General features: G+C 40.3%; 1 protein-coding gene across 5 annotated transcripts in view; it reads left to right on the forward strand.

Annotated features, from left to right (window-relative positions):
* The first annotated feature begins 5,601 nt into the window (after positions 1-5,601).
* DNAJC6 (DnaJ heat shock protein family (Hsp40) member C6) overlaps positions 5,602-23,796 on the forward strand; it is a 164,578-nt gene continuing 146,383 nt past the window's right edge. For 3 of the 5 annotated variants that reach the window (XM_079130258.1, XM_079130259.1, XM_079130257.1), the window contains exon 1: positions 16,228-16,594. Coding sequence is in view for 2 of the 5 variants with exons in the window: in XM_079130257.1 (XP_078986383.1) it covers positions 16,573-16,594 (22 nt within the window). In the remaining 3 variants the exon portion in view is untranslated. Of the gene's footprint in view, positions 5,758-16,227; positions 16,595-23,796 lie in introns of those variants that run through there. The other 2 variants (XM_079130256.1, XM_079130264.1) reach the window with 2 other exon arrangements.

Consider the following 23,796-nt stretch of genomic DNA (forward strand, 5'->3'; position numbering starts at 1 on the left):
AGATCTTCTCCCTGGCTGCATTCTTTTCCCATGGCTCCAGGAACCGTGGAGAACACTCCCCACTGGATCTGCCTGGAGCATGCTGTAACTGTGGGAGCCATAGGCTCCTGGCCTTGTTCCAGCTCTGAGCTGGAGGAATGCCATGAAGTCACATGATATTTGGATAAAAAGGGCAAGCCAAAGAATGTCCCTCTCATCTTTTCCTAACCAGTGAAGTCAAAGGGTTGAGCAGCTGGGTTCCTCTAGGAGCCGATCAAATCCACTGGATGTGCTAGGATAATGGAAGAAAAGGTAAGTCCAAGCGAGGCCTACTGAGGCTATTAACACTTGGCTGCATTTTAAAATCAATTAGTGAGAGTTGGGACATGCAGGGAAATATGGTGGAAGAAGCTGGAAGGGGACTTCTAAGCTATCTGGTTAAATCCTCTTCATTATTGGAAATGCAGGTAGTGGTGGGGTTAAAATAGTAAGTCAGGAGGGAAAGGGACATAACCAATATTTCACAGGTAGTTTGGATAACCAACACTAGAGTGTTTTTACCCCTAGATTCCCTTATCCTGAGGCTTAACCACAGAATCAGGGTGACATGCTTGTCTAGGGTATTAGTTGGTGGTATGTCACCACTAGTATTCTTATTCTTCTCTTTCTTCTCCTCTTCCTCCTCCTTCTTCTCTTCTTCTTTTTCTCTTCCTCCTCCCCCCCTCTTCCCCCTCCCCCTCCCCCTTTCCCTCCTGCTTCCCCTTCTTTTTTTTTTTTTTTTTGGTACCAGGGATTGAACCCAGGGATGCTTAACCAGTGAACCACACCCCCCAACCCATTTTTCTTTTTAATTTTTTATTTTAAGATGGGGTCTTGCCAAGTAGTTTAGAGCCCTGTTAAGTTGTGGAGGCTGGCTTTGAATTTTCGATTCTCCTGCCTCAGCATCCTGAGCCACTGGGTTACAGGCATGCACCAACATGCCCGGCTACGACCACTATTTTTGAGTAGCTTTGGTAAGTAGATCATTACTATACTTTACTATTACTTTACTCTGGATGCCATGGAGAGCAATGGTTGGTGGTAGAACAAAATCCAGCTTATCTCTGAGTTTTGTGGTTTTAGTCACAGAAATTGGAGGAATGCAATCATTCACCCATTTAACGATATGTATGTTGTTTCTAGTTTTTGGCTACCACAACTAATGCTTTTATAAACATCCATGTTTAGGTTTTTATGTGAATATGTTTTCATTTTTCTGGGGAAAGTTCCCAGGGCTGCAGTTGCTGGATCCTGTGGTAGTTGTGTGCTCAGCTTTTATAGGAGACTGCTAAATTCTTGCAGAATGGCTGTACCATTGCAGTTCCTACCAGGGATGTATGAGTGATCCAGTTTCTGTCTCTGCAAACTTGCTAGCATTTGGGTGCTGTCACTGCTTTTCATTCTAGTCATTCTGATAGGTGTATAATGATCTCTAATTGAGGCTCTAATTTGTATTTCCCTAATAACTAATGATACTGAAGTTTTTCATATGCTTATGTGTCATCTGTGTATCCTCTTCAGTGAAATATCTGTTCGTGTCTTTTGCACATTTTCTAATTGGATTTTTCTACGTATTACATATGTGTATATGTACGTTTCTATTTATTTATATATGTATATATGTATTGTTTCTACTTATCATATATATGTATAGATATATGTATATATATCCATATTTTGAGAAGGTCCACCTTACCTGTTTTTCTTATGGTGGACTCTGCTTTTGGAGACAAGTCTAAGAACCCTATGTATACTTCTAGACCTAGAAGTGTTCTTCTATTTCTTTCTGAAACTTTTGTAGTTTTACCTTTTATAGTTAAGTCCACAATCCATTTCGACTTCATTTTTATATAAGGTGTGAGGTTCAGGTGGGGATTTATTTATTTGGCCTATGGACGTCCAATGTGCTAGGATCGTTTGTTGAAAAAGCTATCTTTCTCCTAGCCAAAAATCACTTGGGCATATTTCTGAGGGTGTATTTCTGGGTTCATTATTCTGTTTTACTGCTCTATGTGTCTGTTGCTCTGTGAATACCACACTGATTTGATAAATGAAGTTTTACTGCAGGGCTTAGTGTTGGGTAGAGTGATTCTTCCTACTTCATCTTCTACACACAAAAAACTGCCCCCTTTTCTCAACCACTTAAAGGTAAATTAAATGCATCATGATCCATTAGTCTGAAATATCTTAGGGTCTATCTTCTAAAACTAGGAACGTTTTCTTAAATAACCATAAGGTAGTTATAAAACTTCAACAATAATAATAAACATTATTAACATCATTAATAACATAATAACATCATTAATAAATATCTCTTCTACCATCCTTATTTATTTATTTACTTATTTAGTGGTGCTGGGGATTGAACCCAGGGCCTTGTGCATGCGAGGCAAGAACTCCACCAATTGAGCTATATCCCAAGCCCATATTTAATTTAATTTAATTTTTAAATTTTTTAAAATTTTTATTTTTTGCAGTGCTGGGGATCAAATCCAGGGCCCTATGCTTGTAAGGCAAGCACTTTACCAACTGAGTTATCTCCCTAGCCCCATATTTAATTTTAAAACAAAAATTTTTAAATATCTTTTTTTAGTTGTCGATGAACCTTTATTTTATTTATTTACATGTGGTGCTGAGAATGGAACCCAGTGCCTCACACATGCCAGGAAAGTGCTCTACCACTGAGTCACAATCCCAGCCCCCATATTCAATTTTTTTAAATGAGCATACTTAATGTCTTTTGGAGACTTAAAAAACAAAATGCAACTTCAGTACAGAGTCCAGTCTAGGGTCAGGTATTGTACTTAGTTGTCATGTCTCTTCAGCCTTTTTAAAAAAAAAAATTTTTTTTTTTAGTTGTAGTTGGACATGTACCTTTATTTTACTTACTTATTTTTATGTGGTGCTGAGGATCAAACCCAGTGCCTCACATGTGCTAGGCAAGCGCTCTATCACAACCCCAGCCCCTCGTCAGCATTTTTTGATGTAGAACATATTCATGATCATTATCTTTTCTGACTTCACTACTTTTGAACTATACAGTATCCCCTCTCCTTTTTTTTCCCCCCCTTGGCACTGGGGATTGAGCCAAGAGGCATACCACCACTGAGCTACATTCCTAGCTTTTTAAATTTTGAGACAGGGTCTTGCTAAGATGCCCAGGGTGGCCTTGAATTTGTGATCCTCCTGCTTCAAGCTCCTGAGTAGCTTAAATTACAGGCATAAGTCATAGCATCCAGTACCCCCTGTCCTTATGGTAATATAGGCCTCATTTTGGGTTTATCTGATATTTCTTCATGATTAGATTTAGGTCGTTCTTTTCTGGCCAGAATACCTCTAGGCAACGTGTCTTTCTCAGTATATCACATCTGGGGGCATTCAATTTTCATCTGCCTCCATCGGTGATTTTATATTTGACCACCTAGTGAAGCTCTTGTCTGATATTCAATTGGTTGGACCTATAAAAATGGCAATTATGTGATTTGACTCCACATTTAACTTTTTAAAAATTTTGTTCTTTTTAGATATACATGACAGTAGAATGTATTTTGACATATTATACATACATGGAGTACAGCTTCCCATTCTTGTGGTTGTACATGATGTGGAGTTACACTGGTCATGTCTTCACATGTGAACATAGGGAAGTTATGCCTGATTCAAGCTACTGTCTTTCCTTTCCCATCCCTTCTTCCTTCCCTTCATTCCCCTTTGTCTAATCTACTGAACTTCTATTCTTCTCCCCTGCTTGTACTGTGTTAGCATCCACATATCAGAGAGAACATTTGGTCTTTGGATTTTTGGGATTGACTTATTTCACTTAGCATAGTAGTTTCTAGTTCCATCATTTACCATCAAATACCATAATTTCATTCTTCTTTATGGCTGAGTAATATTCCATTGTGTATATATACCACATTTTCTTTATCCATCCATCTGTTGAAGGGCACCTAGGTTGGTTCCATACTTTAGCTATTGTGAATTGAGCTGCTATAAACATTGATGTGGCTACATCACTATAGTATGCTGATTTTAGGTTCTTTGGGTGTATACCAAGGAGTGGGATAACTGGGTCAAATGATGGTTCCATTCCAAGTTTTCTGAGGAATTTCCACACTGCTTTCCAGAGCGGTTGCACTAATTTGCCATCCCACTAGCAATGTATGAGTGTACCTTTCTCCCCATATCCTTGCTAACATATATTGTTACTTATATTCTTTATTACAATTTTTTAAAAATTTGTTTTAATTAGTTATACATGACAGTAGAATGCACTTTGATACATCATATATAATCAAGTAGAACTTCTCATTCTTCTGGTTGTACATAACGTAGAATCCCACTGGTCATACAGTTATGCAAGTACACAGGATAGTAATGTCTGATACATTCTACTATCCTTCCTATCCTCATACCTGCTCCCCTCCCGTCAATCCCCTCTACTGAATCAAAAGTAACTGTATTCTTCACTAGCCCCCCTCGCATTGTGAATTAGCATCCACATATCAGAGAAAACATTCAGCTTTTGTTTTTGGGGGATTGGCTTCTTTCTCTTAGCATGATATTCTCCAGCTCCTTCCATTTACTGGAAAATGCCATAATTTCATTCTTCTTTAAGACATTATATATGCATATATATATATATATATATATATAACAATTTTTATTCTTGATAATTGCCATTCTGACTGGAATGAGATGAAATCTCAGTGGAGTTTTAATTTGCATATCTCTAGTAACTAGAGACCAACATTTAAGTTTTATGGAGGTTATAGGTATGTAATTTGCCCTCTTGCTCAGTTTCCCAATCTGTGAGGTTAAGTATTGTTTCACTCCCCTGAATACCACTGGCACATAAAAAGCACTCCAAAAGTACTAGCTCTCAATTCTGCAGCCAGTCAGTGCCTTCATTTTGATCTCCCCCTCAGCCTCTCCCGAATAGGAGCGGAATCTCAACAGAGATAAGTAGTGCTCATGGGGCGGGTGGCGCTTCAGCTCTGCTATTTCAGTTTCCCCATCTGAAAAATAGGAAACGCCTCCCACGACACGGGGTTGCTACGAGGTTTAATGACATGCATGTAAAAGTGACTGAACATATGTTCTCAAGAAATCATGGGTAATTCATAATCTGTTGTATGAGGAAAACAGGAGTACCCACAGGTTTTTTTCTTTCTTATTTCTAACACGTTGATTCATTCTGAGATAGTAGTAAGGTGTCGGGGGAAAAAAAGAGCCCGGGACTCAGGAATCAACCCTTAGCCCTGTGTGATCTCTGGGCAGAGCTCCGATTTCACCGCGTGCGAGGTGGGAGTGACAGCAGTGCGCACCCACGGGCTTCCCGTGTGAATCCACGATGCCCGGCTGTCCCTGGCCACGGCGCCCCACCTCCCGGGTGAAGGGCTGTGGCTTCGTCGTGCACCTGTTCAGTGCTCGCCCCGCGAGCGCCGCGCTGCGCTACCCGCGGTCTCCGGCGGGTTCGGTTCCCCCCTCCGCAAGCTCCGCCCCCGGTGGCCGCGTCCAGCCGGGCGGCGGCCCGGCACCTGGCAGAGGCGCGGCGGCGGTGGCTGCGAACGGTGACCCTCGGGCCGAGGCGGCGGCGGCTGGGGAGGGGCGCGGGCGCACCGATGGGCGCGACTGAGAAAGGAGGCAAGAAGAGCAGGAGGCTGTTCTCGTCGCTGCGGCGGTGGAAGGCGACCCGGAGGCTCTGGAGGACGCGCTCGGCTGGCAAGGCGGCGCAGGGTGAGTGTGGGCGCGGTCGGCGGGGACCTGTTACCCGCCGGCGCCGACCTCCAGCTGCCGGGAGCCGCGGTGGCTCGGCGGCCGGGGCGGCCTCTTGGGCAGTGGGCAGTGTGAGCCTCCCTGGAGCGCAGGTGGGCGGCGAGGCCTGGATGCCCAGCCTGGCCCCGGCGACGCCCCCCCCCCCCCACGCCGACCCTTGGTCGGCTGCGGGGACAAGACCACTCTGCAGTCCCTGGGGTGGGGGTGGGGGGGCTCAGTGAAGCGCGGGATCAGTGCCAGCAGTCTCCCCCACGCGCCCAGACCTCCCTGTCTGTCCGTCTGGCTTGGCACAGAGGGAATGCAGGCCAGGTTTGCATCCCGGTGGCCGGCGCCCCCACACCTGGCCCCGAGCCTGCAATGCAGTACCGTCGGGGGACTTTAATCTAAAAATAAAGCTCCTTCAAGGTCTTCCCCATCGGGACTCGACCCACCCATTTTCTAACCGTCTGTCGAGACTGCCGGGTTACCTCCCAAACTCCGGCCACGATAAACTACTTTCCAAGCACACTTCATCCTGCCCTCACTGGGGCCTTAATTCACATCCGTTGAGTCACTGACTCACTCCATCCATTCATTCCACAATTCGTATGGAGTCCCTCTCTCTACCGGGGCCTGAAGGGAACAAAATATCAAGGCCCCTCCTCATGGAACTACTTCTAGAGAGGGAGTCAGACATTACACACCTAAAACAGACACATCCCCATCTCGCAGTGCTATGGGTAATTGGGAGGAATGGAAGTTGGAAGAGGGAAAGGCAGGTGCACAGGGAAGCCCCTCTGAGCCAGTGCCATCCAGAGGAGACCTGAAGCCTGACTGGGTTACTTCTGGCAGGCAGCCAGAGGAGTGCTTCCTTGCCTGGGGGAATAACTTAGGGGTGGTTTCCTGGAACCCAGCCAGGGGAAAGAGGGACGTAGTGCTGGACTCAAAACCCAGCAGGCCAGGAGGAGGTGTGGGGATTTTATTATAAGTGAGCTGAGAAGTCACCAAGCAAAGAAATGACAGGTTGAGCTGGCTCTGACTTCTTTCTGCAATGGCCATGCTCTCATCTCTCAGCCTGTCTGCTTCCTGCTCCTCTGCCAAGACTAGTCAGATGCCATCATCTCCCTGAAGCTTTTCCTGAGGTTCCTGCCACCTGTAACTTCTCCTTTAGAATTTCATCTGCAGGGCATTTGTCACTTCATCTGGTATTTTGGCCTCACAAGCTCATTCATCTTTTCTTCTCCTGCTAGGCTAAGTGCAGGGCTTGGCACTGTCCTGTGTGTGGGTGATGTGGGGGCGTTTTATCTGCTTCCCTCATTCAAGGATCTTTCCTCTGAGAGGCTGACATGCCTTGATTTCTAAAATGGCCGACCTGATCTAGGGCAAAAACCAGATGGCATCCTGGCCCTGTCACTGATAGTCACCTCTATCCTGTTCTGAGAATTGAATGCATGAATGAGTCCAATGAATTAATAGTTATGAGGTTTTTGGCACATGGTAAGCATTATAAGAATAAATTTGACAAAGACCAGCAATAGTTATCTTTCAAATATTTATTTATTGCACTGGAAACAAACTTTTCTATTGGTGTAGCTAGGAAGATTCTATAGGTTGACATTGTCATCTTGCTGACTTTCAAAGTAGTGTGTTCCTACTTTTAGTCAGTTTACTGGTAAAATTTCCTCCTGTCATCAAGAACTGTTGCTGAATCCTAGGGTTGACAGCTTATAAACCCTTTTTTAAACTTAATTGAGACTGGGGATTGCAACAGGTATTTCTTGAGTGACAACTGCACACAGAGTGTGATTCTAGGAGTTGTTGAATGTGTACAAAAGAGGAGTAAACGTACACTGCCACTATAGTAACTTGAGTTAGAATAAGAGTTCTAGTTTTTAAATTCATAAGCCAAGTCTATGCTGCATGCACAGCATCCTCTGCTCTCTGTTTCTCTGTTCCTGTCCTGGGAGTTCACCCATGGCTTCCAAGTATAGTTCTTAGGTGGAATTTTATCTGTTCTCTATGTTTTTCTACTATTTATTTCTCTTCCCTTCCCCCATACGCTCTGTGGATAAAGTCATTATAATATCTTCTCTTAAAAGCTACTTTATAGAGTAGTTCAACTACAAAATCTTTCTCAGATCTTGATAATACCCTTGGAAGGAGGGAGGGTAGATGTTACTTATTTCCCTCATTTTATACCTGAGAAAGGCGAATCTAGACACCTGAGTGGCATGTAGGCAGTCATGTGACTGGTGAGTGTCTGACTTGGACCTGACTACCTGTGGAATACCCTGTCACATCTCCCTGAACAAAATAAACATGTTTTAATGTCTCTATTCATGGAGGGGAGAGGTAAAATTAATAAGTGCTGTGCAGTTAAAGAAATCCATATCCTAATTATGTTTGGTATTTTGAAGAGTGGCATGAATTTCTCATGATGATATCAATATCACTTTGGGCTTCCAGTATCCTATGCTTTGATGTTAGACTGTGATTATAACATGACACTAATATGTGGCACACTAATGAGCTGTGTGATATTGGCCAGGATACTTGTTATGGTTTAGATAAGAAGTAACACCCAAAGATTCATATGTTGATGGCTTGGTCCGCAATTTGGCATTGTTCAGAGGTGGGGACTTTGGAAACTGATTGGATCACAAGGGGCCCTGGTCTCATCAATGGATTAATCCATTAAGGAATTCATAGCTGATGGCATTATTGGGAGGTGGTAAAAATTGTAGGAGGTAGGGCATGTTTGGAGGGAACTGGTTCTTGGAGTGTGTCTTTGGGGACTGTATCTTGTCCCTGACCCCTTCCACCCTCTCTTTCTCTTTCTGTTTCCTGAACTATGAGGTGAACAACTTTGCTCTGCAACATCCTTGCACCATGACATACTGCCTGACCACAGGCCTGGAATGACCCACCCTGCACTGAAACCTCTGAAACAATGAGTTGAAACAAATCTTTCCTCCTTTAAGTTGTGTATGTCAGGTATTTGGGTGTATGTCAGGTATTTTGTTAACTATGTTAACAAAAAGTTAACAGTTCTTAATCTTTTCAAAACTTAGTTATATATCATCTGCAAAATGGGGATGAAAATTTCTATGTCATCATGTTATTGTGATGATTAAGTGAGTTCCTGATACATGGAGACTCACAAAGGACGGGTTGTTATTTTTATAAATATGAGTCCAGATCTTTGACCATATAATCCCTCCCCAAATATGGTTAGTTGTAGAACTGGAAAGTTGAGTGAGCAATGGGAAAAAGATCATAGCTGGAGGATACTTTGGGACAGCTACATCTTTTGGGCCCACCAAAAGGTCTTCTGCACCAACCTCCTTCTTTCTCCCTTCTTCTACCCCCTATAACACAGAGGCTGCAGGTAAGAAGGACCATGGCTTCTAGGGACTCTTGGCTTCTTTTCATCCTAACGCTTTCTCCTGTACATAGTAGATGTTCAATAAATATGTTTGGAATGAATGAATTATTTTTTTTTGAATGAATTATTTAATTCCTGTATAGCTCCAAAGAGAATGAGTCTGAACTTTTGTGACGATAGCTATAGTATTAAAACCTAGAAGGACAATTACTGGATCAAAGGTCATATTCTTTTTTAAAAAATTTGGAATATTAACAAGTAAATATCTATACGTTCCTGCTATTTCAGTTCGTTCTTATCAGCAATGTGTGAGATTCATGATTTCTTACTAAGTATTGCTAGACTTTAAAAAAAATTATTGGTGCTTTATAATTATACATGATAGTAGGATTCATTATGCCATATTTGTACATGCACATAACATAATTTGATCAATTTCATTCCCCAGTACCTTCTCATTACCTCCCCTCTTCTTTGCACTGATCTCGTTTGCTCTACTCTCCTACTGTTCTTTCTATATTATTATTTTAATTATTTCATTATCATAATATATTTACATATGTGATCCATTATGTTGTGTTTGTACATGGACATAGCATAATTTGGTAGATTTCATTCCCCAGGATTTCCCTGTGCTTTCCCCTCCCACTTTTGAGCCCCTTTTTTCACTCTATTGGTCTCCCTTCTGTTTTTCATGAGATCCCCCTCCTCTTAATTCATTTTTTTCTCTCTTTCTCTAGCTTCTGAATATGAGAGAAAAATTTTACCCTTGACTTTCTGGGTCTGGCTTATTTCACTCAGCATGATGTTCTCTAGTTCCATCAGTTTATCTATTGTTATATTTTATTTTATTTTATTTTATTTTGTACCAAGGATTGACCTCAGGGGCACTCCACCACTGAGCAATATCCCCAGCCCCATTTTGTATTTTATTTAGAGACAGGATCTCACTAAGTTTCTTAGCCATTGCTCAAGCTGGCTTTGAATTCATGATCCTCCTATATCAGTCTCCTGAGCCACTGGAATTATAGGTGTGCACCACTACTCCCGGCTATTGCTAGATTTTTTTAAAAAATATATTTTTTAGATGTTGATGAACCTTTATTTTGTTCATTTACTTATATGTGGTGCTGAGAATCCAACCCAGTGCCTCACACATGCTAGGCAAGTGCTCTACCACTGAACCACAATCCCAGCCTCTATTGCTAGATTTTTAATGCTTGGCGATTTAATGAGTATGAAATGGTACTGTATGCTTATTTTATATTGATTTCCTCGATGAATAATGAAGTTGAGTGTCTTTTCACCTGAATATTGGCCATGCTTGTGAGAACCTCTACGAAAAGCTTTTTCTATATTTTCCTATTCTTTTATTTGGTAGTTTTTCTTTTTCTTTTCTTTTTCTTTTTTCTGTAAGTATCCTCTTTTAATTTTTATTTAATCGTTTAAATTTCAAAACAGTCAACTTTTGGGTGTTTCTGTGATGTCAGTTATACAGAAGCACATAAATTATTTTACAAGGTACCATTAAGCTTGTCTTCAGTAGTTTTTCTTATTATTTATAATTATTTACATATTATAGATACTAGTCATTTATTTGATTTAGATGTGAAAACAACCTTAAAAAATATACCATGTAAGTAGTTCTGAAAGAGAATATAGGCAAACTATGTTGGGTGGAATTAGTCCTCCAAATGCATTGGTTCTTTCCAGAGAATGCTATTTTAGTCAATTATGGAAGTTTTTAGATTACAGAAAAGGTAGTGAATAGAGAGTAGAAATATTTTGTGATGAGCAGACTTCTCTAGTCCTAAAATTATGGTTGATAATTGACCAGGAGTTCCTCCCAGGAGAAGTCATCTCATCCAGACTCTGCTAGGGCAAGGAGTCCTTTCCTGAGCTGTGGTTGTCCCTGGGAAAACACAGCTGGAACTAGAGTCAGGCTTCATCAGCAGGGAGTACTTTCTAGGATAGGTTACTTGGAGAGGAGGACAGAACCCTTGCCAGGTAATTGGTTTTGTCTCTTACTGTCATTTTCTGAAAATCTGTCCCTAAAAACAAATCACATTAAATGGAGGCAATCATCTCTACTTAGCTTATTCCCAAGGTCCTTTGAAAGATCAAATGAGATCATAAATATGAAAAGACTATTTAAATATGAGACGCGTCAGCTAAGCTCTGGAAGTAACAACCCCTTTGCCAGAGTGGGAAAATCCCATGGATCTACAATATTAAGCTTGATTCCTTCTGCCATCCTTTCTGCAGATCGGTGCATGATGGTAGAGCCATGGTTCTCTAAGCATGTTCTCCAGACCAACAGTATCAACATCACCCTTGAATTTGTTAAAAATGCAAATTATCAGCACCCACCTCAGAGCTGTCAAACTGGAAACTCTGGGGGTCAGGGCTCAGAAACCTGTGTTTTGACAATGATTCTGATGCTTGTAGAAATATGAGAACCTGTGACCTGTTGAATGAGCAAGGGCTTTCAAGCCAGCAAATGTGGGGTTGTCTTAACTCTTCAATTTGCTGACTGTGCAATGAATATATTATCAGACCCTCCTGGGCTCCCAAGCTCTCACCAATAAAAGGAGAATAATAGGATCATATCCCTCCCCTCCTTGTCTTGGCAAGTGACCTTGACTCTGCTTCCCAGAAAACTGGGACTGGCAAGAGTTAAATCGTATGCACTGCTTATTGTGTGGAAGCCACAGTCTGAAGCAGTGCATGTTTCATTTAGTTTTTAATTCTTATAGTAATCCCTATTTTATAAATGAGGAAAGGTAGAGCAGAGAGAGCCGGGTTTGAAAAAAAAAAATTTTTTTTTTTTTTAAATTTTCAAAGTTACACAGCTAGTACCCTGGGATTCAAACCCAGGCAGTCTGCTGTGAGCATCCTAATAGACACTCTTGGACAGATAAGTTCTCAATAAATGTGTGAAAATGGAAATAAGAAAATTGCCTGGCAGATAGTTACTTTTCTTCCCATTGCCTGGTAACTTGGCATCATGGGAGTTTAACCAGTTTTTTATTTATTATTACTTTTTAATGTTTTTAAATGGTAGAAGGACACAAACCTTTATTTTATTTATTTATTTTGATGTGGTGCTAAGCATTGAACCCAGTGCCTCACACGTGCCAGGCAAGCGCTCTGCTACTGAGCTGCAAGCCCAGCCCTACCAGCTTTTCTTGTGGTAGTGTTACTCTCTTCTGTGGTTAGTTCCCCATCGTACACCTCCACCCCCTCTACACGTTAGCACCTCTTCTCTTTTGCCTCACCTCTTTTATGGTCATTTGGTGCTCTGAGCAAACCAGAGGCCTGGCTGGACTGAGGAAGACCAAGTGTGATGGTGGGGGGAGCCACCCTCCTTCACCCCCCACTGCCATGTCTAGGCAATGAACGAGGAAGCTAGAAGAGGCTCCAGCCTCATCAGAAAGACATTTGATCTGCCTCATGAGGGAGGGATCTTCTGGGTCTCTCCTTGCTTACCTATCCATTAAGCAAGAAATGAAAGTACCCCAAGGATTATAGAAGGGTTTTTAATTTAATTTTTTTGTTTGTTTGTTTCAGTCTTTCTTCAGAGTAAAATTTGCAGCTTAGAAATTTAACCCCCAGTACTGCTGCAGTGTTGTTTTCCTTTCGTTTTTGAATGCCAGGACAATAAGTATCCTCATTCCCTTTCAGTTCAGGGTCTCACTGGTTGTTCTTGAAAATTTTCTTCGATTTGCTCTCAAGATGGCCTCGCCTGCTAGGCATGACTCACCACGCTAGTGACTCAGAAGTGGCATCTAACAAGAGAAGGAATGTGCAGAGCTGTGGAGGGACTCAGTGGCCAGTGGAGCCTGCCTGAAGCCTTCCCTCAATGCAGTTGTTGAGACAGAGCATCATGCCCAGCAGTGTCTGCTTATAGTGGTCCTTGGTTTCATTATTCCAGTTTATTTGAAGGTTGGAGTCTGCCAGAGAGTGCTTTGTTGTGGAAAACTCCCAAGTTTGAGGCCATTTTTGTCCCACCCTGAGGTGGGCCTTGAGGTTTGTCCTGGGGCAATGCAAGACATGATCCTGGAAGGAGTGGCCAGTGGATCAGGGTATGGTGTCAGGAGGGGAAACAAAGGCTTTTTATTTAATGAGACCTTCAAAATGCCTCAGCATATTTTTTTTTAAAAAAATCAATCGAGGATGAATAGAGAGAAACATGTACCAAATATATCAAAATGTACCTGAGCCTGGGACTCACTGTACAAATCTTTTGACTTTTCTGAACACTTGAAACTTTCCAAATTTCAGTGTTGGGTAAGATGCAGGGGTCCCTAGTCATGACCACACTTTCAAAAAACTAGTTGTTTCTTTTAAAGTATAAAATGGCAGTCCTTCTTCCCTTCTCCCACTTTCCTACTACTCCCAGTCTTACTCCCCACCCCCACCCTGGAGCAGCTTGCTTGATTAAAAAGGGCCTGGAGTGAGACTGGTCAGTGGTTATGCCAAGAGCTTTATTTCCTCTTTGATATGTAATTCTCACAATAACCATACAAACTAGTTATTATTTTTCATATTTTATGAGGAGACTGAGGCTCAGAGGGCTAAATTTGACCCAGGTCATAATCTTATAGTATTTATGGAGCCCTTACTTTATGCGTCAGACTTCATGCCATGCACTTTACAAGTTTTAACTCATTTGAGTCTCACCCGTCCCTAGGGGAAATGTACTATTATTATCTTCATCTTACAGATCAGGAATGGAAACTTGGAGAGGTACAAGAATTTGCCCCATCTAACCTTAGGGGCCAGTAAATGGCAGAGCCTGTGTTTGAACCTAGTCTTTTCTGCCTCAGAACCCTTGCCCCACTATCCAACCCAGGTCTGGACATTCCTTTGTCTTGATAAGTCAGCACACCTTGTAGAAACCTCTTGACCTGAGACCATAAGCTCCTGAGGACAGAGAATTTTCTTGGCTCTGTGTCAGTCTTAATTGTTCAGAGCAATACCTGGCACAAAGAATACCATTGAATGAAATGGTGCATAAATTCCTCAGCTTCTCAGCTCTGCAATGTGCTGCTACTGGTCACATTTTGACTGTTCTGGACTTAGTCATGGAAGGCAGAGATGGCCATTTCTTTGATGTGATGTATGGGCCAGTGCCTCATTTGGTGGCCAGTGAGGAGTTATGATGAAGGCACATGTGTTAGTTAGCTTTCTACCACTGTAACAATCCCTGGGATGACTTATAAAGAAAAAAATGTTTATTTTAGCTCATAGCTTTGGAGGTTCCAGTCCATGATTGGCTTTATTACTTTGGGCCTGTGGTGAGGCAGCACATCATGGCAGGTGCATGTGGTACAGCAGAACTATTTGCTTCATGATGAGGAAGCAAAGAAAAAGAGGAAGGGTTGGGGTCCCACAGTACTCTTTGAGGCCATACCCCCAATGACTTAAAGACCTTGCTCTTAAAGTTTCCACCACCTCCCAAATGTCACCACCTTGGGGACCATGTCTTTAACACATGGGCCTTTGGAGGACATTCAAGATCAAAACGATAGCGGCATATTCTTCATTGGTCTTAAGTTGTCAAACAAGAGCAAAAAGTTATTACTGCCAAGGAAAGATGGAAACAAAAAAATACAAAACAAAACAAACAAAAATAACCTTAAAATTTTCCAAACTTCCAGAGTCTTCAAATTTTAGCAACTAGAAATCACCCGCAGGGAGCCCTAGTGGTCATAAAATCACTCCATAGCCTTATTTGACTCTTGGCTGCATAATGGGTAGCTGAACACTGGCAATTAGTCTTCTTAAATGTGCCCAAGCAGTTGGTAATTATACCTTTCATTTATAGAGTGCTTAGTTTACAAAGTACTGCATCTGTTCTCTCTTTTGATCTTGCAAACAGCCTGGTGTATATCCAGAGCAGGTATGATTAGCCCATTTTACACATGAGGAAATTGATGACAGAGAGGCTAAGTCATCTGTCTTACACTACTCAGTTAATAAATGGTAGGCAGAGAAGTCTTCAATCACTTATCTTGACTCCTAGTTCAGTAAATTTTGTGTCAATATTGTATTTAACCCAGCAATTTCTGTGGATGAGAGCAACAGGTAGATGTATTTCTTTTTGTTGCTTTTCTCCCAACTTAGGTCTTAGATTGGGTCAGTTAATCTTTATGGGTATCAGTTTACCAACCTGAATAATGGAGAACAAACACCAGACATCAGTGAGGGCATTTGGAGTAGAGAAGGTTCTGAGGGTTCGGAACTTAAGTAAACAAACAACAACGAAAAGAATTCTGAGTGAAGACAGAGGGAAGACTGATAATCCTGACCTATTTTCCACAAGTTAAATGTCACCTCACTTGGCTTCCCTATCTAAGATGGCACCTCTGTTACCTGATTTCCATGCTTCATTTTTCTTCACAGCATTTACTGCCATTTAATATATGTCTGTGTTTGCCTATTGCCTGTCTGAATCCTCCCACCAGAATGTACTGGTCATGGGAGCAGGCACTTGGTTTATTTTTGTATTCTAAAACCCTAACAGGGAGAACAGTGTCTGGCACAAATAACCATTTGTTGAGTGAATGATCAAAGGAATGAATTAATGAATCTCAGTTGTTTAAGGATATGAAGTAAGCTTGAATGAATGGAAGATTTATTTGCTTGAATTTTCCTTGCCTTGCAACAGAGGGATCTCCTGGTTTGGCTTTCTCATACCTATTCCTGGCTGAGTCACCAATGGCTTACAGCCAATCAATAAAGTCTCCTTGATTATCTACTTAGACCTGGGCCACTGAGTTCAGTAACTTGTGTTCACACACCAGACACAGGTCCTTGTATTGCACTTCATACTTTTTGTTTTTAAACAGCAGTGAGCACCTTGAGTACTGGGGACTGGTCTCACATACTGCTGTATCCTCAGTACCTAGCATGGTTCTTGAACCACAGAAGGGTAAAAAATGTTGATGAGATGAATGAAGCAATGAATGAATATGTAAGCGAAAACAAAACACAGGGCTCCTAATCCCCTTCAAACATGAGGTTACTGTTTGAAAGCAAGCCCAGCGCAGGGCACAGACATTTGCCTTTCAATGTGAACCAATCTCTCCGGAGGCAAGGAGGCGCTAAACAATTGGTTCCCATACCCTGAGGGAAGGAAAGGCAAGCCTGGCTCCGGATCCGGTTCCATGCCATGTTTTGGAAGTTGTGTTTACGTCTGCCTTCATCCCCATCCTTTCCGCTCTAGCATAAGCAAAATTATAACCCCGCACACCGACTTGCATGCAATTATCATAGCCTGGGTGCTCCTCCGCTGAGGGACTTCGCCCCCGAGACCGCTGACTGTCTGTGAATGACAAATCAAAAGTCAGGGTTGCAGAATCAGCTGGACTTTTCTGCTTATTTGCAGCTGAGGGAGAAAGCAGAGAATGAAAGATTCTGAAAATAAAGGTAAGGGGACAACTGCAGAGGGGAGGCTAAAAGATGCTAGGGATGAGATGTCACTCCATGAATATGTTTAAGTTGTATTAATGGCTGATTTAACATTACTATGCATACATTATTCTAAAAATTCTAGTTATATAATAAATGTCTCTTTTAAATGACTGACTTTTGGTTTCCAAATAGTGTCATTCAATTTTCCATTTTTGTAGCGCTAAATATAACTACAGCTTTTTATTCTGTATTTAATCTTGGCTAACACATATTTCCATTTCACAGATTTCCTTATAATACCTTTCAGAATTTTGATAATTTTATTTTGGGGTGTTCATAATAGTTAATCATTAAAATGTACGTTTTCAATGCATTATTGGCATATCTGAAATACTTGGGACTTAAACAGTTTGGGTTCTCATGAAAAACGTTGATGGAGAATCTTAACGGGCATTAATCTTTTCAGAGGGCCCAGTGGGAAGCCATCTGACCTTCAGAATTGTTTATCTTGCTGGGACATATTCGGATGCACACCGCCTCCCAGCTCGGACCCCCCCCTCCGCCAAAAAAGGACGCCCCCCAACAAAAACAAAGCAACACCCAGACCCCTCAAACCAAAGAGCAACACTAATTCTGTTTGAGGAATGGGGGAGGAGAGAAACGGGTTTAAATGAAAACTCAGGAAAGGAAAGGTCTCACTGAAAATGAGCCAACCAAATTTTCAAGTTCAACAACAAGGATTCTGGAGGATTCTGGGGTTTTAAATTCTGAAGCTCTTAAATTTTCTGCCGCAGTTGGGGGAGGAGCAATGGACCCCTGGGTCTCAAGAGGCTACACGTGGTCCCGTGTTCTTCCTTCCTTCTTCCTGCCTTCTGCATTGGTCGCCCTCCTGGTCCTCGCGCGCTCGGAAGGCTCAGAGGGGCCGCGCACCCCAGGGACAGCGCTCGGGTGGCCGCCATCTCCGCGCAGCGGCGCACTGCCCCAGCTTCCGGAGCGCTAATTTTAGGGTTCGCTAGCCCGCCCTTCACCCAACCCGCTCTCTGTATTCTCGCTCCGGAGCCGCTGCGCAGCAGTTTGCACCCCACCCTCTCCTGGCGCGCTCTGCTTTAAGGAGGCCCCAGCGCTTTGCCCTTGGGCTTTGGGGGCTTGCGTGCCCCCGAGGAGGCAACGCAGCACCCAGGGCAGGTCACATGCTGCTCTTTCGCCTCAAGTGCGTCTCACGACCCTTCGGGCCTGGGTTAGGTTTTCAGAGAGGTCAGTGCAATAGCACAGGGTCCAAGCCTTCTTACGCTCTGAGCCGCCGGGTTTGGCCTTCACCCCCCACGAGTCTGCTACTGTCTCTGGCTTGATACAGGATTCCCACCTTGCAACCTGCTCGACAGACAGACACACACTCACCAGCACACACTAAAGAAGGAGAAGGAGGAATACAAAACAAAATAACAACAACAAAACCCCCACACAACCTGATGTCAGTGGATAGACATTTTAAGCTGCCAAACTGTTTGTAATGAAGGTTCTTAAGCAATCGCACTTTCTGTAATTGAGGCTTTAAAAGTGCCCGGGGTGGCTGGTGTTAGTAACATTAACATCTCATAGGCTCTGGATCATTCAGGTCCACGTATTGATCTATGTGGTTTTGATGTTTAAATTTTAATTAAGCAGCCTTCGTGGGGAAGAAAACAGCTGTGCTTGAGCCTGGTAAATGCAAAGAGGAACTATTCATCCCTGTTTCTAAGCCAGCCTTTCATGGACAAACAATGCCTGTGCATGTGTAACCGAAGTATTAAAACTAACTCTGAGAAAAACACTGGCTTTTCCTGTGTTGTTTGCATTGGCTGGAGAAAGGGTTAATGAAAAGAAAAAAAAATGCTTATTTGCCAAGTCATGCTAGGCCATGGGCTTGACTTAGAAAAAATTAAACCTGCCTAAATTGGAGGTTCAGGTTGAGGTCAGTGTTCATCATCGTTTAGAATCAAAATGTTCCTGGTTTCTCAGAGTAGCAGCATGTTTTCGGCTTCAGATCTCCAGTCCTATCTGAGGGGAGTTGGTATTTAGAATGTTTGTTTCACTTTAGGTTGAAAACAGCCTTGAGCAGGGAGTCAGAATGGTCAGGTTCTGGCTTGTTCAGTTATCGCTTTTGGTGACCTAGTACAAGACCCTTTATTTCTTTGAGTCTCAGTTTCTTTAACTCTAACCTGCAGAAATGTTAGGCTACATTTTTTTTTTTTTTTTTCCGATTGTGGGGGATTAGAAAACAGTTCAGAAAGTCTTAAGCAACATTTTAGATGAAACAATAGAAAATGTCAGAAATTGTTGCACGTGGCAAGAGTAACTTGTTTTCTATAATTTACTTCTGTTTTAGATATTTATGTTTATGTATGTTGACTGTATTCTGACATCAGATCTATTTTTGCTGAGTCTCATTCAAAACAGTTGGAAGAATACTGACATAAATGATCACTTATTAATTTGGTTTTCAAAGTTTTGTCTATCAATAGATACTATAGTATGTATGTATGTATGTATGTATGTATCTATCTATCTATCTATCTATCTAGATTCTTCCAAGCCAGTTTCTGGAAAGAATCCCTCAGAGCCGGGAGATGGATATGTGCTATTGAACCCAGCTGAGTGTGTGATGTGAAGTGGTGTATGTGTGTGTGCAGGTTGGTTTCGAAGAGAAGGTGTGACCATGGCAACCAGACCATGAGAGCTATTTGTGGGTACCAACACACCAGTCAGTGACCTGAATATGAAACAAATACACTATAAGTTAGAGTCTTTAAGCTAAAAAGGACAGCAGAAAAACTACTAAAATGTACCAATTGTGTAGAAGTCAACTCTCCCTGTAAAAACTGAAAGAGACAACCAGGTGAAATTTAAAGAGATTGACAGGGGTGAATGAATGACCAGGATGTTGGTAGGCAGAACTTGCATTTTTATAATTTACTGTCACATGACTGGTATTCAGTAAAATGTTTCAAAATTTGAAAATTAAAAACTACCTTTTTTTCTTTTCCCTCTTTTTAGTGTATCTTAGGATAGTCCAGTGAGTTTTTTGTTTGTTTTTGGAACTAGGGATTGAATCCAGGGTGCTTAACCACTGAGCAACATCCCCAGCCTTTTTACTTTTCACTTTGAGACACGGTCTTACTAAATTGCTTAGGGCTAAGTTCCTGAGGCTGACTTTGGACTTGTGATTCTCCTGCCTCAGCCTCCCAAGCTGCTGCTGCTGGGATTACAGGTGTGTGCTACTGCACCTGGCCCAGTGAAGTTTTTTTTTTTTTTTTTTTTTTAAATGCAAAAGACATTTTATGACATATACCAGCCTATCTGAAAATGCTTGGCAAGCCAGAAAAAAAAAATTACATATGACACATCTAAGAAGAAAATAATGAAATTAGTTAATAAGTAGATATTGGCAAACATGATAGCTAATTATAATAATAACCATACTCTTATTTAATGAACAACTAGTATGTGAAAAGCTCTCTGTGAGGTAATTTACATATTGTCACAATACTAGAAGAAGGTAGGTAGTATTTTACATGTAGAGAAATGGATTAAGATTTTGTTCAGGGACACGTAGCTATAAGTGGTAGAGCCAGAATTCAAATCCAGGTCTTTTTTTTTACCTCAAAAACCATTCATTATTTCCAAGCAAGGGCTTGGAAATAAGCAGCATGGTAAAATTATGGTTTTTAATAAAATTGTCAATATTATTCATTATTGGGATTAATTTACTTATTATAAAAGGGGAAATGTGAACCATAGAAAATGATAGCTTTTAACTAATGTCCCAGGTTGTGTTTATTTGGAAAACAGACATTTTAACTCTAGAAATTGAGCTCCAGATTTCCTTTTCAATGAGTTCGTGGTGCATTTTATGAAACAAGGTCTTAGAAACAGAGATTGAAAGGAGAGGAAAATGTGAAAAGTTGGATGGATTTTATTTTATTCTTGTCTACATGAGGTCAGGAAAGATAGTTCTCTTAATGCTTCTGTCATTTGTCTAGATTTTGTTTCTAAAGAACAACATGATACTCTGTAAGCAAATTAACATATATATTAAGATATATATGTAATATATATATATATAAAACATTTTAATGTGGCAAAACTCGGATTTGAGCCTTATATATGCCAGGGACTCATGAAAGAATTTTTTCACTGGAAGTTATTATAAAATCTGATTGGAAACTGAACAGACTTAGAACCAGACTTTAGGCCCTATGTATTAAAAAAATAATATGGTATTCACCCCTGAATCTTTAATTAAAAATAAAATAAGCATAAGAAAATTCAAAAACATTGTGATTTTTTTTTTTCCCTTAACCAACATGACTTTGATACCTTTAGAGAAAACTCACGATCTTTCAAGGATTTTTGTGCTGCTTTTTTTTGACTGGGTGGGTGGCAAAATGATGTTTCAAGGTGATCTGCATCTGCCTAAGGAATTTCTCAGGGTTTCAGGGCTAACATGTAGTAGAGCTGGGATTAGGGATTGGTCTTTGCCAGTGCTTCTCAATGGGAATTGGACACACAGGAGGTTTGCAAGTGTTTTTTGTTTTTGTTTTTTTTTTTTCCAATGGTCACCTGATTGAGGGGCTCTGGTAATATCCATGGGCAGAAACCAGAAATATCAGATGTCCTGCAGTATCTGGACTGTTCCAGTCAATGGCAGATTAGCCGATGTCCTCAGCAATTTTGAAATGTTTTGCTGAAGAAGTAGGTGAAAACCCTCATACTTTTCTGAGCCTAGAACATAAGTTGGCTTTACATACGTGCTGTGTAAATCTAAGGAAGATCGTATTTCCTTTAGTTCAGAAAATTACTTCCCCAAGGCAACACCCCTTCTGTTTGAGACCCCAGTATAATACCACCTGTTTCATTCCATCTACACACAGCTACAAGTATTTGATCACTTTATTATGTCTTTTCATATAGTTCTACCTGAGCTTTTGCATATTGAAATACAAGTTGTTTTATTATAAATGATTTGTGTCACTTCCCCTTTACACTGCAGCTGAAACATTTTATCTATACAGTATGAATTTTTTCTGTTTGTTCATTTAATTCTGCGTTGGGTAGTTTGTTGAATCTTCGGATGTCATCTAAAGATATTAAAGGCAAATACAAAATGTTCCTATATTCGTACATATCTGTGCTGCTCAGTGAAGAGCAAAATGACTTGGGATTTTGTCCCCCTTCCTGTTTTAAAGGAGTCTGGGACACATTAAAACTTCTGGGGATTATATATTCAATACTGTATTTCTCGTCATTTTTAAAAAAATTGTTCATAACAATGGGATTGAGCAGATCATAAACTACCTTCTTTAGAGGGTGGAGAAACCAGGGTTTAAGTGTCATGAGTCTGCTAAGAAGTAATGTCGCTGCTTACTGTTTTTTTTTTTCCCCCTTTTTATGGTACTTTAATGGACACTTCAAAGTTTCATTTTTGAATTGTTCCTGAATATATAAATATAACTCATTTTTACATGTCAACTTTATTTCAGCCACCAGTTGGTTTTCTGTAAATAATGATGTTTTCATTTTCTCCTTTTTGATCTTTATACTTTTCTTTTCCTTGTCTTATTGCATGAGCTAGGATCTCTCTTAAAATGTTGAATGGAAGTAGTGATTCTAAGTATCCTTACCCTGTTCTTCATCTCAGGGGAAGAGCTATCAGTTTTTCCCACCATTAACTATAATATTTCATGTTATTTATTAGATTAAGAAAGTTGTATTTTTAATCTCAGTTTTTATCAAGAATTGATGCTGAGTTTTAGCAAATATTTTCTGTCATTCTGATTATATGTGCCATTTCATTTTGTTGATAGTATGTTAAATCATTGATTTTTGAGTGTTAAACTAACTTTGTACTTCTGGAACAAACTCACCTAAGTTGTCATATTTTCCTTTTTGTGTGTTGCTGGATTTGACTTGCTAGTATTTTATTGAGGAACATCTTTGTTCATGAAAGAGATTAACCTGTCATTTTCCTTTGCTGTGGTACCCTTGTTGGGATTGGCATGTCAGGATATGCTGACTTTATAAAATGAGTTTATTGTTCTTTTTCTGTTTCTGAGAAGAGTTTTGTCAGATTTAAATTATTTCTCAAATGTCTAAAAAATTCACACTGTCTAGAAAAAAAGGCATTTGGGTTTGGAAATTTTTTCGTTGTGAGACTTTAAAATAAAGAATTCAATTGCTTTAATAGGTATACAGTTATTCAAATATCTTATTTATTTTGTGTTTTAATAAGTTGTATTTTTTTCTAAGAATTTGTCCGTTTCATCCTGATACAAGGTTTTAAAAAAATATCCTCTTATAATTATTTAAATGTTCATAGGTTTGTGGTCTTGTATCTATTTTTCATTCCTGACATTGATTTTTTTAAACTGGTAATTCTCACTTATGTTGATGTGTATTGTTAAAAGTTTCGTGAATACTAGTAATCCTTTCAATCTTTGATTTGGTTGTTTTCTGTATTTTATGTTTATTTTGTATCTCATGAATTTCTGCTTTTATCTTTATTGTTTTCTTCTATGCAGTTTGGTTGTAATTTCAGAAATATTTTTTAGTTTCTTCAGAGGGAAGTTTACATCTTTGGTTTTTAAAAATATTTTCATTCGAGGTTATGCTTTTTCCTTTAAGCATAGCATTTGCTGCATCCTGTGAGTATTATGCCATATTTTTATATTACTTAGTTTAAAATATTTCACAATTTCCATTGTGATTGATTTTTTTATAGCAATTTAGTCCTTAATTTCTAAGTAGTTGGGGGTGTTTCTAGTTTTTTTTTTTTTTTTTTTTTCCTATTGATTTCTGACTTACTTTCACTGTAGTGAGAGAACATACTTTGGATGACTTTAGTTCTTTGAAAATTTTTGAGACATGCTTTGAAGCCCTGCATATGATCAATTTTTATATATGCATATCGTGTGTGTACTTTTAAATAATGTGCATACTAACATTGTTTGGTTCCACATTTTACGTATGCCAATTATTTTAATTGTTAATTTTACAGTACAGATCTCCTATATCCTTACTGATTTTTTTTTTTTTTTCTCATTCTATTGGTTCCTAAGAGAGGTAAAATGCCTGCATTGTGATTTTCGATTTCCCTGTTTCTCCTTTTATGTTTGCTAATTTTTCTTTTATTTAACCTTGAGGCTATGTTATTAAGTGCATACTATATGACTTTTTTGTTC

The sequence above is a fragment of the Sciurus vulgaris genome, assembly GCF_902686455.1.
Source record: "Sciurus vulgaris genome assembly, chromosome: 1".
Lineage (NCBI taxonomy): Eukaryota > Metazoa > Chordata > Mammalia > Rodentia > Sciuridae > Sciurus > Sciurus vulgaris.